Source organism: Dermacentor andersoni, chromosome 6 (genome assembly GCF_023375885.2).
Source record: "Dermacentor andersoni chromosome 6, qqDerAnde1_hic_scaffold, whole genome shotgun sequence".
NCBI classification, from domain to species: Eukaryota; Metazoa; Arthropoda; class Arachnida; order Ixodida; family Ixodidae; genus Dermacentor; species Dermacentor andersoni.
This window is the reverse complement of record NC_092819.1, coordinates 115713492-115731741: the sequence shown is the minus strand read 5'-3', so window position 1 is coordinate 115731741 and position 18250 is coordinate 115713492. Positions and strand designations below refer to the sequence as shown.

Below are 18250 nucleotides of genomic sequence, written 5' to 3'. Positions count from 1 at the left end.
CGCTTTCTAAGAACATTATTTTAATTGTATTGCAGCTGCTTAAGGATGTTGCAACTTCGCAAAGGACGGCTTTGGTTGCTAGAAATAGCGCTCGTTTCGAGAACCGAGAGCCAACTGTAGAAGTGTGACGCACCACATATTCGAACAATTCCACCAAGTCACTGCTGCAACCGTGATACCAAGGAAAATAATGACAATCACGCAGGTGCAAAAAGTATTTATTTTTATGCCTGCCTCGTCAATGAATATTGAGTTCTGTAACCGTTCGTTTACATTGTAGTGTAATTACCTGAAATATTTCAACGTTTATACAGCACTGTCCATCAAGCGTTAAAATTCAAAAGCATTAGCTCTAGCAAACATGGTAAAAAGCAACGATAATTTTGCCAGAATGACATAATGTAAACAAGATACTTCGGATCTTGCATAAGGCAATGTGCGACCGTCGTACATCTTCACCAAGATCGTTTTGCGGGGCACACAGAAAATATCAAACCCTTTGTCTTTTAAAAAAAAGTCTTTAGAACAGCTGTCGTGAAATCACCGCATGAGGTGCGATTAGGACAGCAGCTGATGTGGACACTTCAATAACCTTCGAAAGCCTCCAGAAACCAATCTGGCAGTCCGTAAACGTTCCCGGGATCTGTCAGGCGCGTGCAGATAATTTCGCCTAAAGTAGGCACGTACTCGAAAAGGTAGGCTTTCCTGCGGGACAAAAAACACAGCCTGCTGACAGTAGCGAAAGAATGACATGTACATCCAAGTTCACCCTAAAGAATCGCCTCTAGCGCAACACAAATAAGACACCCGTTCCCGTCGTCTTCCGAAAGCGGCGACACCCTCTCCACACAGCATATCGTTATAACACACCTTCCAGTAACACTCTCTGCGCACGTTTATGTGGGTAACATGATCTCCTCCGAACACAATCACTCGAGATCAAAACTGAAGGCCCAACATTCAAGGCCAGAACACACTTTTTACAAAGTACCTTCAATGGCGCCAGAGAGCTTCATAACTAAAGTCATTCACTGGGGTCACGCGTTTCGTTAATTCGGAGATGCTTCATAAGCGCAGTGAAGGTCTCACAGATGTGAGATAAGGATGCTTTACGCTATCGTAGGTTATAGAACAAGAAGAAGCTTGATGTGGGCGAGATTGTTTTGCATACTTGAAGAAATGAGCGCTATGAAGACGCGGACTAAAAGAGGAACATGTACGACGGACAAGGCGCTACTTCCAACTAAATGTTTCTTGAAGAAACAAGGTTTTAAATAGATACAACCTAGAAAGGCCCATCGTGACATCACGACCTCCCTATCTCATTAGAGAAGCTATCTCTTTTTCCGTAAGCGTCATTGAAGAGCAATTAATGCACGTGCCCTCGGCCTTTGCAATGTAGAAAGCTTCTAATCTCTCCCGTTTCTCCAAAAAACATTTAGTTGGAAGTAGCGACTTGTCCCTCGTACATGTTCCTCTTTTAGTCCGCGTCTTCATAGCGTTCTTTTCTTCAAGTTATAGAACAACTGAAATACAAAGGCGGTTAGACACAAAGCATCAGGTTTGGTGGTTAAAGTTAACTCTGCGACATTTACCTGGCTGCGCGTGAGACGGAACTAAAGAACCGCTTTGGAGATCAGCAAATAACTTCAACTTCGAGAAATTTTCAGTTTTAGTAGTTTCAAATTTTTACAAAATATTTTTTGTTTACACTGTGTATTCTTATGACCATATTTTGAGTGTCTTACACCTTTTATGTTGGCATTCAAGAAATATGAGCAAATATGTTAGATCTTGTGTGCTTGGCCTGCATATCTCTTCTAAAGATTTGTGCAATGAACCGGTACATCCCTTACAAAATCTACACTCTAAAAACTAGGGAGGGTATCGCAGGAGTGAAGCGACCGATTTACTCTTTAAAGCGTTGTTTTACTCTCGCAAAATGTCGAGTAGAGTGAAATGCATTGTTCACACCGTTACCAAGAGGACATTAAAATGTGCTTTTTACTCTGCAATCCAGAGAGAGAGTAGAATGCCCGTTCTACTCTTGCGGCAATAGAGAACAAAACGTAGCGTAATCTTCTGCTTCAACTGTAGGAGTCTTGCCCCAAACATGGCGATGTATCACTCACGCACGCTGAGCAAAGTATACACAGTTTTGCTTCTTAAGGGGGCAATGTAATACACTCCGACGTAATAATAATACACTTAAGGGTGCAATGTAATACACTCCGACGTAACGCGCGCGCGCGCGCTCTCGTCATGGCGACGTTACGTTGGCGAAAACACGACCCTCTACAGTCCGGCGGCATCTGGCGCCGACGCGACGGCGGCATTCAGCGCGCTCGGACGTCGTCCGGCGCCGAATGCAAACGACTGCATTTCGCGCCGACCACGCCGAGCAAGTTAGCGCCTAGCGCCCTCTCTCGTCGCAGTAGAGACTCGCTACTCGGCAGGCTGAGCCAGAACGAGATGGCCTCTTCGCAAGAAAGCGTGCCCGACCTGCGCGGCTCCGAAATCGAAAAGTTTCTGGACGCCGTCCAGCAACACGCTTGTGTCTACGACACCAAATGAATGGACTACTGGGATGCGCAGCGGGAAAACAACGCGTGGGAGCAGATGCGCATGTACTCCGGACTCTCAACAGGAGCGTCAATGCTACGCACGTGTGTGTATACGTCTCCGGACATGCTATGCACTCAGCGCCTGTTTGTTTGTCTTGTTTTCCCTGTTTCAGTCGAAGAGTGCCTGAAACTATGGAAGCGGCTGAGGAACCGCTATACTCGTGAACTGAAAGCTATTGAAGCGATGAAAAGGAGTGGCAGCGGCTACGTGTCTGTTATGTAGAGAGACCTGTTCTTGCGACGCAGACGAAGCATCAACAAAGCGAGAATAAAGCGGGAGACACGGTCCGATTCGGTGTCACATCCGGCGTCCGACGCGCAGGTACGGCAGCCGGAATCGAGGTGCTTTGCCGTGCCGAAGCGCCAGATCGGACATCCGGCGTGCGGCGAACCGGGCAGATTTTCATCGTCCGACGCCTCCGGCAACCGCACCGTCGTCTGGCCGCATCCAATGACAGCGTGGCTGGCATGTGACGTTCTCCGACGTTCCCTCCACGGAGGCGGCGCTGGCTGATCGGTTTCTCGCAGTGTTCTTTCTTTTACTTGCCTGCTGCAGTTTGTTTCCGACAAGAAATAGTTACCAGTTGAGTAAAATTATCTCGAACGTGTGCCTGCTATGCAAAGCAGCGCCTAGTACACTAGCACTAAGCTACTGGCGAGATTGGGAGCCACGACGCGAGAGCCTTTCGCCGGCACACATCCCACACCGACCGTCTGAGCGAGGCTGCTCGCTTCGCTTGCACGTTTGCCGTTCGCCACGACTGCGTCAAGTAAACCAATTGTATTTAATTACGGGCGACCTAAGTGTACAGTGTTAATTGTTTTGGCAAACATAAGCGCTCTTCGACGAGCTCGGGTTGGATCGTAAGCGCCGTCTGCCTAGCTAGGCCTACCGGCCCTATCGCTGGCTGTTAGCGGAGTCGTCAGTGGACAACGCGCCGTCGTGAAGTGCTCTGTCACTTGCAGGGGCATGATTTTATTGACAGTGTTCGTGTAAAGCGAAGCAGTGTTGTGCAGAGTTGTTTATATTGCGTTTCTCGACGTGGCTATGAAGTCAAGCAGGGGGGCTGGATCTGGGCGGAGCTTACGCGCCACTCAATCTTTCGGATGCACGCACCGTGTGCCCCGAATCGTCGTATGCCGCATGCCGGAGCATGCGGCGCCGCACGTCGGATCTGACGCCGAATCTTACCGTGTGTTTGTCTTGCGTAATGTGTCTGCGTCCGAGCCATCGCCGAGCAATAGTCCGGTCCGCGGTGGCAATCGCTACCGACAAAGCGCGCGAAAATATTTGTTTGGATGTTCCACGACAGGCGGCACGGAGCGGCGCGGTGTTGTGCGCATGCGCTACTCCAGCTGCGGCAGGTGCGCGGCGTTGTACTGTAGGGGGACGGATTTACGCCTGACGCGGCGTAGCCGACCTGGCATGACGTAGCGCAACCACAGCGCGCGCGCGCGCCGGATCACGTCGAAGTGTATTGAGAACAGCCAGCCACAGTTCAAAGGAACGCGCAGCGAGCGCTCTACTTTTTCACTCCGAGTTGCTCCACCGCGCGCGTGCTCAACGTTGCGGAACAGCAGAGCACTGGAGAAAGGTGATCCGTCCTACGAGCTGCAACGAACGCTTTCCAAGGGAGATCATGTGTCAGCCACCTCGCGTCGCCGCGAAAACACGACAGTCGTTCGTCATTCGTTGGATATAACAACAAATCCTCCACGGTAACTGAATTCTAACTTAGGTGCACATTCTGCGTATATGACATGCTATCGCCAGGAAGTCGTCGCGGCGCTGAGCCAACGTGATTGAAAACGGACTAGGCAAGCGCGTTGTGTCTCTCGATGTCAATCGAAAAAGCCTGTCGTCGCGATAACTCCACGTGACTTTATGACTTCCCGCTGTCCGTAAGAGCTTTGAAAATCGCAAACGCTGGCAGAACCATGGGATGTTCAATAAGGCGTGAGGCGAGAGGACGCTTAAAATGGTTTGTTCACCAGCCCATGATTCCGAGCATATGCGGAGCGTGCTTAGCGTGGGTTTTGTGTTTGAATATGTTCAGTTTGGTAGACTACTGTGTACGGAACGCTTTTGAAATAAGGAGTCGCATAACAGAAGGGGTCATTTTGCTGGTGGCATGCTTTCGTTGTAAATAAGCCGAAGGCTTGAGGGTGTCTCACCCATGCATAGGTAATCTGCGACCAGAGAAGTTACGTGCAGCACCAGTGTTAGTCAGGAACCTTGCCGAAAGCATTCAGCTGCATGCAGCAAGAGGACAATTGGGTGCGTTATCTGGAACTTACTGAAAACGCATGAGGAATTCATGTTTTATGCTGAATAAAGTATTAACCCCGTATAAGCGTTCTTACGCGGGACAGCCGCCTACAAGACGTGCTCCGTGCGAGCGACGATTTTGAGCGACGCCTCTCCGGTGTTGCCGGTATGAAGGCTGCAAACACGCGTCGAAACTAGCGTGACGCGTGCTTTAGTAATTTAAGTTGACGTATGGTACTGTAAAAAGTTGCAGAAAATATTTTCGAAGGTCTTGCAGTAGGTTCTTGTTCTTGCACGTATAAAAATTCAATCGTTTGCTCGTTCCGCTCGACAATCGGTAGTATTTGAGCGATGTACATCCAGTTCCGCCATCGCGCTATTGGCTAGTCGCTCGTAACACTTCCGGGAGACGAGCGACGATTTCTAGATATCCAGAACTGAGCGACCTGTTCAAGCGACGGCTTGTTTTCTCGCTCGAAGCCGTCGCTCGTCGCCGTCACGCACTAAATCGCTCTCATGGGGTTTAGCCCTAAGACAACTGTGTTTGCTCATGTATTGGAATGGTGTGATTATATGTCTGATTTTATGTCTCCTGTTGCGGTTTTCGAGCACGGTGCTAATCTAAAAGGATGCTTATGTCTACGAACTCGGTGAATTGTCAAGCAACGAGTTATGCATATGCATCTAATATAACGGCCGCTGCGTGGAGCAAACGCTTCTTGTTTTGGACATGCCTGTGCATTTGCTAATATGAGTTGGCGTTTCAGAGTTATGTCATATGAACAGCCTAATAACCCTTCCTCTGGGGGTGGCAAGCGTTATGTGTGCGTCTTGCTATTGCATGGCAGATCAATATGAGGTTATCGCTTTCATAGTTTAGAAGAGAAATAAAGTATGAAAATAAAACCTTGCTTTAATTCCGTGTTACCAGTCGTCTGTCGTACACAAAAAAATGAGTTCGTCAAATAAACTAATAACTGTGGTATAACTGCAACTTTTACATGCCTTCAAGAATGTAAAATGCTAGATTTCAAACTGCAGCAGTAGTCGAGTCTGTCAAAAAATGAACTCCATTGCGCACCTCATAAATAAAAAAAAAAAATTCACACCAAAATAATGACAGACATGACATCTGACAATGACCAATATTCTATTTATTAGCAGGAGTTTTTTCTACATTGGTGCCGAACGAGGATGAACTGTCGATTATTTCTTTTTTGTTTAAATATAAAAAATTGAAGTTAATTTAGCAGCTGACTGTTACAGTCATTTAAATGTTTCGCATGCATTTCAGTAGGATGACTATGAGCGCAGACTTTCTTTTAGTGCCATGACCTTGACTGCCTTGATGTTTTTTTACACCATGTCCTTGTGTTGACTTTTGCACACAATATTTTTCAGGCACCCGCTTTGTATAACGCAAGAAGGCAGCTGCAAGGGCACAAGGATGTCAAAGAGCCATCCCAGCGCGACTTCCCTTAGTGCAGATGAGCGAACGCCAAAGAATCAAAGTGGTAAGCTTAGATGCAGGCCGCAGTGAACTTTCTTGTTATTGAAATGTGGGTAAGCTTGCCATAACAAGCCTTGTTGCCCTTTTTTATAGGCACATCCAGTCATATCTATTTCTCACCCATACTTTTCATCCATACCATATTTTCATCTATATTGAGCATCATGTTTGCAGATATGGTCCTCAAATTATGGCTTGAGCAGTGGCATAACCACAGATGGTGCGGGGGGGCACACTGGGCAACTGCTTAGGATGCGTCACAAGTGGCGTTTGCGACACACCAGAATAATGACAGACCTATGACATCTGACAATGAACAATATTCTATTTATTAGCAGGAGTTTTTTCAACATTGGTGCCGAACGAGGATGAACTGTCGATTATTTCTTTTTTGTTTAAATATAAAAATTGAAGTTAGTTTAGCAGCTGACTGTTACAGTCATTTAAATGTTTCGCATGGATTTCAGTAGGATGACTAAGAGCGCAGGCTTTCTTTTAGTGCTATGACCTTGACTGCCTTGATGTTGTTTTACACCATGTCCTTGTGTTGACTTATGCACACGATATTTTTCAGGCACCCGCTTTGTATAACGCAAGAAGGCAGCTGCAAGGGCACAAGGATGTCAAAGAGCCATCCCAGTGCGAGTTCCCTTAGTGCAGAGGAGCGAACGCCAAAGAATCAAAATACATCGCCATGCAATTTGGACCAGAAATTAGAATGTGGGTATATTGGGTGTACCATTTGACTAAATGTCAGCAAAATCAAAATACTGTATGTCACACCAAGATAAAATTCTCACGTGTTCTAGGAAGTCATCTTAACATAGTATATTTATGTAATGATTCTGATGGGAAAGTGAAAATCAAATATGCTCTCTGGAGACAAACACGTGGGAGCAAGTGTCATTGAAAAGTTAGAAATGTGTTTAAAAAAAAGCTGATTAGTTGTGAGAAGTGACTGCTTTTTGTCTTTCCTCTCAACAGATATATACAGGGGATAAAAAAATAGTAGTACAACGAAATTGCATATTTGCTTAGTGACATGATACATTCTTGGAATGAGCATGGTGCCGGTGTTCACTGTAAAAAGCAACAGCTCATGCTTGGTTAGGTGCTTATATACATTTAACCGCATTAATAGCTTAGATTTAACAGCATGCTAATGCAAGTGTGCAAATACAAACCACTGTGATTCCGTATTTTGAACGCTAACATGAAGCAGGCAGATATTCATATCTTCCTTTTGTCTATTTTTAACACCTAGTTTTAGAATTATGGCTTCCTTTTAGGTTCCAGAAAGTGGAATTGGGGGAAGAGAATACCATGTTTAAGAAGTCATTATCGTTTACGCTCATGTTAACGAAACCAGTTCATTAGAACCGCTCGTGCCTCCCGAAGCGAATGGAAGGAGCAATTAAGGCCTTTAACTGTGTACACCGTGGTGCCCACCTTACGTCTTAGAAGCCGGAGAGTCACATAAACTTGAAAATATTTTTTTTAAATGTAAAATTGTGGTTTCTCTAATCTACTTGCCAACCAAGTATGCTAGTGGAGGTAGAGATGTGTAGCGAATTTTTCATCAATTGGCGGATGTGAACATGTAGTGTTAAGCAAAGCCCCTTAGTTTCACGGCTTCTGTAGACATAATTCGTCCGGACGTAAGATGGAGTGCAGAGTGAGGCGATGTATTAATCTTCCTATACACATATGTACTTGTTTTGACACTAAAATTCTGTGCAGTGCGATAATTTTTCTTACTTTAGCGCATTTTAACCACTTCAGTAGGGAAAAAGCTTTGGTTTCAGGTAGTTCGTTCATGTGCAAGTATATACATAGTCGGATGCGAAATCCACGTGCATTGAAGGGATATGTGAAACAGGATGGTGCCATTCTCAATTTATGTTTTGCTTCTTTGTCTTTTTCGTGCACTTCCCTGCCTGTACTTATTCTTATGTCGCCTTTCATGCATCATATTCGTCACATCTGATTTTGGTTTACATCTGAAGCCATGCTATACTTTAGTTAGATTGTACATTCAACTAGTCCCAATAATTGATCATGTAATTATGCAAGCTGCTCTTCAGAAGTAGAGCATTGTTGTCGTAATGGAAATGAAAAGCTACCATATATGACAAGAAATTTGATGCGCAAGATTTTAATGTCAATGCTCCTTGCAGTTTTATACTCATTTGCTACACACTAGATAAAATTGTAAATTTTATTTATTTCTGAGAAAGTGTAACCGATGAATTCCAACAGCACCAGGGAACTACTTTCGTGAGGAGGCCACGCGAATAGGTAATATAATACGCCTCTGTACCGGTTTGAGACCGGGCCCCCAGGATATTGCTGCACAACCATGACAAGACACACTTACAAACTATGAATGCAGCCCATACATGAATAACTTAATGTGGAATATAAGCAACGCTAGCTAGACCTGTGGCCTCATATGATAATATACAATAAATCTCTAAATGCACTGTACTCTCAGTCAGGAACATCCATACGCTGTACAGGACATTATCATATTAGCTGCTGCCTTAGAATATGGCACACAAAAAAAGTTTCCTCCACCTTTTATCTACATTACCAGCCCCATGTTTAGCAGCTCATCTGGTAACCTCTGCCATATAAGTGCACGCGTTTGTGCCGGAAATGCGTTTGCTGCCCAGTAATGCGGTGCATATTTCTTTTCGATCATAGTGTCAATACTTTGTGAGTTTGCACATGTTTGTTCTTTTTAACTTTCCACTGTATATTTTTGAAAAGAAAGAGCCAATTGGAATTAAAAGCTATTTCTACACTTCAATACTGATGAAGCTTTAGAAAATATACTTATGTTTTATTACAAGATGTGTTCTAAAGTTCATGGGCATCATTGTAATCTGATTTTGTGTGTTTGTCAGTAGGTTTCTCAAATTATTATTCAGTCTGTCTTGTGACTGATTAATAAACATTTTGACCTTTTTATAGAGAGAATCTTTCTTTTGAGTAACTCGGTAACTACAGATTACATCCGATTCGCCAAGCATAAGTCCATAAGCTGCTTATAATGGAATCAATTATTCCCCACATATAAGTATTGCAAATCCCTTGAAACGTGACCATGGATGTACATCGTGCTTTCACACTATTGGGAAGAGTAGTAGCAATATGTTCTGAAGAAACAAGCACTGTTTAGGGGAGTCGAAACAGGGCTTGGAGGAGTAGAAGTACTCTGTTTGGAGAAGTAGAAGCACTCGATCTGGGGGAGTACTATTAACCTTGTGTGGAGAGTATTAGCACTCCGCGAAAGAGTACTAGCACTCCCTGTGGGGAGAGTATTCGCACTCTGCGAAAGAGTACTAGCACTCTCTGTGGGGCGAGTATTCGCACTCCGCGGAAGAGTACTAGCACTCCATTGCAGTGGAGTAATAAAACGGTCTGTAGAAGTTGACCTACTCTTCCTCGAAGACGGTCGATCTACTCTCCAAAAGAGAATGAAATAGGGGACAAGCAGTTACTCCATCAAACAAAGTGCCCGGAACTCTTTGTATTTAGAGTGTACAATCATTAATTCGGAGATGCTTCATAAGCGCAGTGAAGGTCTCACAGATGTGAGGGGAGGGTGGTTTAAGCTATCGTAGCTTATAGAACAAATAAAATACAAAGGGGGTTAGACACAACGTTCATGTTTGGTGGTTAAAGTTGACTCTCCGACATTTGCCTGGCTGCGCGTGAGATGTAGCGAAGTAATTGCTTTGGAGATCAGCAAATAGCTCGAACTACGAGAAATTTTCAGTTTTTAGTAGTTTCAGATTCTGACAAAGTATTTTTTCCGTTACACTGTGCATTCTTATGGTCATATTTTGAGTGTCTTACAACTTTTATGTCGGCATTCGAAAAATACGAGTAGTTTATATTACGTTTTGTGTGCTTGGCCTATATACTCTAAAAATTTGCTGTTTCATGACGTGAAGAGCAACGAACCGGTACATCCCTTGCAAAACCTACAATCAAAGATAGCAAAAAGCATGACTGCTCATTTCTACTTCAGCACCTTGCTGGTCAAGTCATTCAACAACATTATTAACTTAGCTTCACGAACCAAATAAGCCGTTTCACATATTCAGGGTACCTCTGAAAGCTCACGGTTTCAGTGGCAGAAGACTTACTGAGCATGTCAACAAAACGTATGTATCTGGACGCAATAATAAGGGCTTTAACGACACGATGGTATGTCGAACCTTATAAGGAAACCGTTTCCCACATTATGCGGAATATATCCTGTCAATATTGTTCGTATGCTGCTTTGTACACCTGTGCTATTGTTAGGGCTGTGCAGAAAGGTAAGTGGCAGAAAAAAAGGAATCCTGTTACGGCTCAGTCAAGAACTATACCACTGTTTTGGAAAAATGCGCTGTTCTGCATACAACTACTTTAAAACAGTATGGAAGCCCCACGAACAGACAACGACACAAATCGATGCGCGTTCCACCCCGTTCTACAGTTGTGTGCAGGACAGCGGGTACATCCGAGGCAATATATGAACAACTCACCAGAATTCCAGCGTTACATTAAATACCACAAAATCGCTTCTATCTTTCGTGCCGCGCGAGTTCTTTATTCCATTCTTTTGAAAGAATATAAGGTTTACGCTGAGAAAAGAGGTGGGTTCCTTAAATGAGGCTCACCTGTGCACATCATTAGACTAAAGTTGCCTTGAAACACTGTTAAACAGAATGAACTCGTCATAACGGACTTCGTCTCACTAATCACATGATGCAAGAATGTTTCTAATGCTTCAAGTATTAGTGAAGTTGTCGCATCGACGCGCCACTTCGTCTTTTTGTCAAGGCATAGCGTAGCAAGCTACACAGGGGTGAAGCCAAGGCGCTTATCTTTATACCCAACTGCGCCGCTCTGAATTCTCTCCGCTCCGGAAAGCATTCAGGCACCCTTCATCAAAGTACAGAGAAAGGGCTCGTCGCAGAAACCCGTGACGGCTGCGATAGACTAAGCTACGCAACACGCGGCTGACATCTCGGACGCCACGCGCAGCAGAAGCAACCGGCAGTGCAAAGATAAAATTATTTTCGGCCTACTTAGGACCGCAGACATACATATGTTCCAATTAGTACACTCAAATATAGCAATTATGTGTTACTGAGAAGGTATCACGATCACTAAGTGAGCCAATAGGGCTGGTCTGTTAGCTGCTTTCGATGACACTGCATGATAAGGCGGAAGCGAGTGCAAGCACTCTTTTGCACAGTTTGATAAGACACTTCAATTTGCCTGCCACTAGCAGTTCAGTAACACTTGGGTAACATGTTTATAACAGTCTCTAAGTTAGTTTTCAAGCAATGTAAATGCACATTCGGAACGCCAGGCGTCCCTGTTTCTCCTCAGTTGCACTTTTATAAAAGCACGCCACCATCTGGCCATTTCAATCGGTCTTTACAACACATGATGACGGCCATGTTCCTCCGCTTCTTTTCTCTCACTGCATGCGTTTATAACATGCGCTTACGAGGCATGTCTTTGAGCAATAAGCCAATAGTTTCAGCTCAGCACTTCATGTATCGCCCGATTTTGCTTGCTGTCGTTTTTTGTCTGTTTGTGCCGTTGCTGTAACTACGCATTCAGAAATACACAGTGCACACATGATGAAACTTAGGCCTCCAGTTTATGCGCCAAAGTTCAGTGGAGAAAGACTTGACAGGCCGCCTTTGTATAAAAGAAAATATGCGCTTGCATCTTAGCCAGAAAATCTTTAAAGCCCCACGTCACCATCCTCTTCTTCGAGGCCTTAGCTGCTGCGACTCGGAAGCATAACCATTGGGCTCATTACACTTATTGCTCAGTTACGACTGCTAATTTTGTGGCCACGGTGAAAACACGCCAAAGGTAAAAGTTATTACAAATAGCAAAAAATGCAGTAGCGTAATGTCGATGGAAATTTAACAGACCTTCCGTCATTCTCTTCAGCACGCCGTCTGATGAAGGAAAGCAGCTTTTCGCAGAATTTCATGCATACGTCTTCCGACCATTTTCCCTGTAATGAAAACCGAGAAAAGACGCAGCACAACAGTATATCAATAAATGTATTCGTCAGGAAAATAAAATTAATTGCCGGGAAATTACGTCCGAGTAAAAATATCTGATATTAGAAATCGAGTATTTTGCCAACTTGCTTTCGAAGATATGTCTAGGATCAGTTTCACAATTCAAGATATACACATAATAATATAATATTTGGGGTTTTACGTGCCAAAACCACTTTCTGATTATGAGGCACGCCGTAGTGGAGGACTCCGGAAATTTTGACCACCTGGGGTTCTTTAACGTGCACCTAAATCTAAGCACACGGGTGTTTTCGCATTTCGCCCCCATCGAAATGCGGCCGCCGTGGCCGGGATTCGATCCCGCGACCTCGTGCTCAGCAGCCCAACACCATAGCCACTGAGCAACCACGGCGGGTAAGATATACACAGTGCGTACGTATTCTTTCAACTAACAGAGCATCTAGCAACCAGTCGTACCTCAAATCTTGGCCCCTAAAACCGCTCCATTAACGCACCAGCATGTCTTCTCGTGAAACTTAATAAGAGGTACAAAATGAAAGTTGTACAGGCCTACGCCCCTACACCCAGTCATGATGACCAGGAAGTCGAAAGCTTCTATGAAGACGTGGAATCGGCGATGGGTAGAGTAAAACAAAATACACTATGCTGATGGGCGATTTCAATGCCAAGGTAGGCAAGAAGCAGGCTGGAGACAAGGCAGTGGGGCAATATGGCATAGGCACTAGGAATAGCAGGGGAGAGTTATTAGTAGTGTTTGCGGAACAGAATAATATGCGGATAATGAATACCTTCTTCCGCAAGCGGGATAGCCGAAAGTGGACGAGCCCGAACGGCGAGACTAGAAATGAAATAGACTTCATACTCTGCGCTAACCCTGGCATCATACAAGATGTGGACGTGCTCGGTAAGGTGCGCTGCAGTGACCACAGGATGGTAAGAACTCGAATTAGCCTCGACCTGAGGAGAGAACGGAAGAAACTGGTACATAAGAAGCCCATCAATGAGTTAGCGGTAAAGGGGAAAATAGACGAATTCCAGATCAAGCTGAAGAACAGGTATTCGGCCTTAATTCAGGAAGAGGACCTTAGTGTTGAAGCAATGAACGACAATCTTGTGGGCATCATTAAGGAGTGTGCAATAGAAGTCGGCGGTAACTCCGTTAGACAGGATACCAGTAAGCTATCGCAGGAGACAAGAGATCTGATCAAGAAACGCCAATCTATGAAAGCCTCTAACCCTACAGCTAGAATAGAACTGGCAGAACTTTCGAAGTTAATCAACAAGCGTAAGACAGCTGACATAAGGAAATATAATATGGATAGAATTGAACAAGCTCTCAGGAACGGAGGAAGCCTAAAAGCAGTGAAGAAGAAACTAGGAATTGGCAAGAATCAGATGTATGCGCTAAGAAACAAAGCCGCCAATATCATTACTAATATGGGTGAGATAGTTCAAGTGGCTGAGGAGTTCTATAGAGATTTATACAGTACGAGTGGCACCCACGATGATAATGGAAGAGAGAATAGTCTAGAGGAATTCGAAATCCCACAAGTAACGCCGGAAGAAGTAAGGAAAGCCTTGGGAGCTATGCAAAGGGGGAAGGCAGCTGGGGAGGATCAGGTAACAGCAGATTTGTTGAAGGACGGTGGGCAGATTGTTCTAGAAAAACTGGTCACCCTGCATACACAATGCCTCATGACCTCGAGCGTACCGGAATCTTGGAAGAACGCTAACATAATTCTAATCCATAAGAAAGGGGACGCCAAAGACTTGAAAAATTATAGACCGATCAGCTTACTGTCCGTTGCCTACAAAGTATTTACTAAGGTAATTGCAAATAGAATCAGGAACACCTTAGACTTCTGTCAACCAAAGGACCAGGCAGGATTCCGTAAAGGCTACTCAACAACAGATCATATTCACACTATCAATCAGGTGATAGAGAATTGTGCGGAATATAACCAACCATTATATATAGCTTTCATTCATTGCGAGAAAGCGTTTGATTCAGTCGGAACCTCAGCAGTCATGGAGGCATTGCGGAATCAGGGTGTAGACGAGCCGTATGTAAGCATACTGGAAGATATCTATAGCGGCTCCACAGCCACTGTAGTCCTCCATAAAGAAAGCAACAAAATCCCAATAAAGAAAGGCGTCAGGCAGGGAGATACGATCTCTCCAATGCTATTCACAGCGTGTTTACAGGAGGTATTCAGAGACCTGGATTGGGAAGAATTGGGGATAAGAGTTAATGGAGAATACCTTAGTAACTTGCGCTTCGCTGATGATATTGCCTTGCTTAGTAACTCAGGGGACCTACTGCAATGCATGCTCACTGACTTGGAGAGGCAGAGCAGAAGGGTGGGACTAAAAATTAATCTGCAGAAAACTAAATTAATGTTTAACAGTCTCGGAAGGGAACAGCAGTTTACGATAGGTAGCGAGGCACTGGAAGTGGTAAGGGAATACATCTACTTAGGACAGGTAGTGACTGCTGATCCGGATCATGAGACTGAAATAACCAGAAGAATAAGAATGGGCTGGGGTGCGTTTGGCAGGCATTCGCAGATTATGAACAGCAGGTTGCCATTATCCCTCAAGAGAAAATTGTATAACAGCTGTGTCTTACCAGTACTCACGTACGGGGCAGAAACCTGGAGGCTTACGAAAAGGGTTCTACTTAAATTGAGGACGACGCAACGAGCTATGGAAAGAAGAATGATAGGTGTAACGTTAAGGGATAAGGAAAGAGCAGATTGGGTGAGGGAACAAACGCGCGTTAATGACATCTTAGTTGAAATCAAGAAAAAGAAATGGGCATGGGCAGGACATGTAATGAGGAGGGAAGATAACCGATGGTCATTAAGGGTTACGGACTGGATTACGAGGGAAGGGAAGCGTAGCAGGGGCCGACAGAAAGTTAGGTGGGCAGATGAGATCAGGAAGTTTGGAGGGTCAACATGGCCGCAATTAGTACATGACCGGGGCAGTTGGAGAAGTATGGGAGAGGCCTTTGCCCTGCAGTGGACGTAACCAGGCTGATGATGATGATGATGAACGCACCAGCACCGCTTTCGCTGATTATTGCCAACATTTTATGAGCGCCGCTGTTGCCTGATTAGTCGTTCAACCAAGTTCCGCTTCCGCAATTCTGCTTCCGGATATCATGTTTCCGGTTGTTCCGTTTGTCATTTGCCTTTTCATAAATTTTCGCGTGTTGCATGCTCGCACCTTTACGCAGCAGTGACGAAGCTTCCATTTGAAACTATGAACTGGGTCTACGTAAGTTCCGCTTGGCGCCGGAAGCTAAGGGGGTGAGCGAGGAGAAGCTCGGGGGAGCAGGAGAGCATGTTGGCCTAGTCAACGAAAACTTGTACGAATGGTTTTGAGCTGCCCTTAATATGTGACGTCAACGATCGTCATTTTCTTTAAAACAAATTATTTCGCAGTGCAGGCTTTCAACAGCGTTTCATAATGAGAGTCGCGAACCATAAGAGCAAGATCCATAAGGTTAAAAATGAGCAGCACTGTCGATGTGTTTCTGCTTATTATTGTCCTCTCGCCAGGAACTGCAGGCTGGTCGCAAGGTCTACGCATAGAACAGGACTGGTCCAGGAATAGAGAATTTAAAGGGAGTAAGAAGTGGCCACAAAGTGGTCTGAGACGTTGAGGGAAGATAAATGACTATGATTTGGAGTAAACAGAATCCAGCGCGCTGTTCGCAAATATTGATGGAACGACCGTAGTGGAATGACGACGACGGCTAGACGACAGTAAAACGGCGTTTTTCATGTGACGATTATGAAACAACCGCGCGACAACAATGGCATGGCGACAATGGTATCACGACAATGGTATGACGACGACGGCATGATGAGAGTCGGCTTACGAAGTTAGAAAGACGTTAGCGGAGCGATAGTGATGAAGTCATGGCGAGCGTATGACAACGAATGCATGACGTTGACCAAATGACAATGACATGAAAAAGTATGCGGACCTTAGGATTACGAAAGTATGGCTACAATGGTGCGACGACTACTGTATTACGAAGACTGGCGAGAATGGCGCAACCACGATAGCTTGAAGTCGCGTGACGAAGGAGGGGTGACGGCGAAAGAGCGTCCACGAAGGCGTGATAAGAGTAGGCAATAAATGCCTGACAACTATCGGACGACAATGGCGGGACGACCATGGAACGAGCACGACAGCATCACGAGATTGAGCACGTACCTAGTGCCGCATCGCATTCGAAAGCTTGGGCCACCTGGTCGGCGTAGAAGGTGGGACAATAACGGTATGGCAACGGTTGTGTAATGCAGCTGAAATAATGCCGCTTGAAAGACCACGATGGCATCACGAACACGAGAAGATACCAGTGGCCCAAACTGGTATATATATATATATATATATATATATATATATATATATATATATATATATATATATATATATATATATATATATATATATATATATATAAGCGGCTAAGGCTATGCTGTATAAGCGGCTGCTGTAAGCGGCTAAGGCTATATATATATATATATATATTGGGGGGCACGACATTGTTGAACGCAGGATGCTCTTCGCTTTCCTAACCTTCCAGATGCTGCCGTACTGGTCTTGTGCTGGTACATGCCCTACCCCGGAACCCCCTTTGCAAACCGAATCGCCTTCCCTGAAGCCACCACAACCCTGGGCTAGCCGTCCGCCTCTCGTCACCGAAGCTGTGAAGACGAGTCCAGTTTTAGCGGCAGAAGCTTCTTTCACCTGGCAACACCCTACGAAAGCGGCGTCACCAGTCACAAGGTCAATCCAAGCTGTATTTAATCGGCGTGGCAAAGCTGATCAACTGGGGCACGACCCCGTTGAACGCAGGATGCTCATCGCTTTTCTAACCTTCCAGGCTAGTTACTTACAAAGTACTAAGGAATTTCGTAGTGATAATCGGTGTGTCTTCGCGGTGTCGTGCGCCTGCGACTTGAAGTGGTGTAGATTTGTACGTCTGTGCTATGAAGCTGTTGTCTGCGCTTCTGTCCGATCTAATCCTCTTGCTCTGCAGAGACGTTGAACTTAACCCAGGCCCCGACAGAGACACCGTTTCATCTCTTTCCCAGACGACCAAACAACTAAATGAAAGAATTTCAGTAATACGTACCAATATAAATGAGCTCAGAGAAGCCAACGTTCTCAAAATAACACAATTGCTGCACTGACAAAACGTATTTCTGTGCTATTTCTGTGCTATTATCTTTTCAAATAACCAATGCTCTAAACAGAAGAGATATGCAAGTCGACTTTAATAAAGGTGTACATACATTCAAGAAATACTGTAGGAAGTTTCTTGTGAACAGTGACATTATGTTTTAATTTGTGTAAATTACCTCAAAATGTGCGCTTTGTTCTCCCTTGCCATGCTCCTCTCAGCTACTGCAATTTTGATACACGGCTGTGAAATTGTACTTGGTTTCTGTGTCTTGGTTTTTGTGATGAGTGCCATGGCTATGAATGATGTTGAACGTGTTGACTGATAACTGAATTGCTGTGTTCTGTATTTACGTTGCAGACATTAGGTTGCGCATGTAAATATTTTGTTCCAAAATTTGCTGACTTCATATTCGAGCAGTGACTAGTCTCCCTTTTTAATATTGCCCACTGTCTGAACCTATGATGTCTGTCTGGCTGAACTTTGTTGATGTATTTTGTCTGTATATTGTGCAAGGGGGCCGGGGCCCTTGTCAGGCGCTCTGTCGCCTTTAGCCTCGGCCCCCTCTTAGAC

General features: G+C 44.8%; 1 protein-coding gene across 1 annotated transcript in view; it reads right to left on the bottom strand.

The window, feature by feature from the left end:
* Positions 1 to 202: 202 nt before the first annotated feature.
* The window catches only part of LOC129382731 (decapping and exoribonuclease protein-like), a 62926-nt gene continuing 44878 nt past the window's right edge, over positions 203 to 18250 (bottom strand). Inside the window, exons 5-6 of the mRNA XM_055066889.2 lie at positions 12358 to 12443; positions 203 to 705 (exon numbers count right to left, since the gene is read on the bottom strand). Coding sequence (XP_054922864.2) covers positions 585 to 705; positions 12358 to 12443 — 207 coding nt within the window. The 3' untranslated portion in view covers positions 203 to 584. The remainder of the gene's footprint in view (positions 706 to 12357; positions 12444 to 18250) is intronic.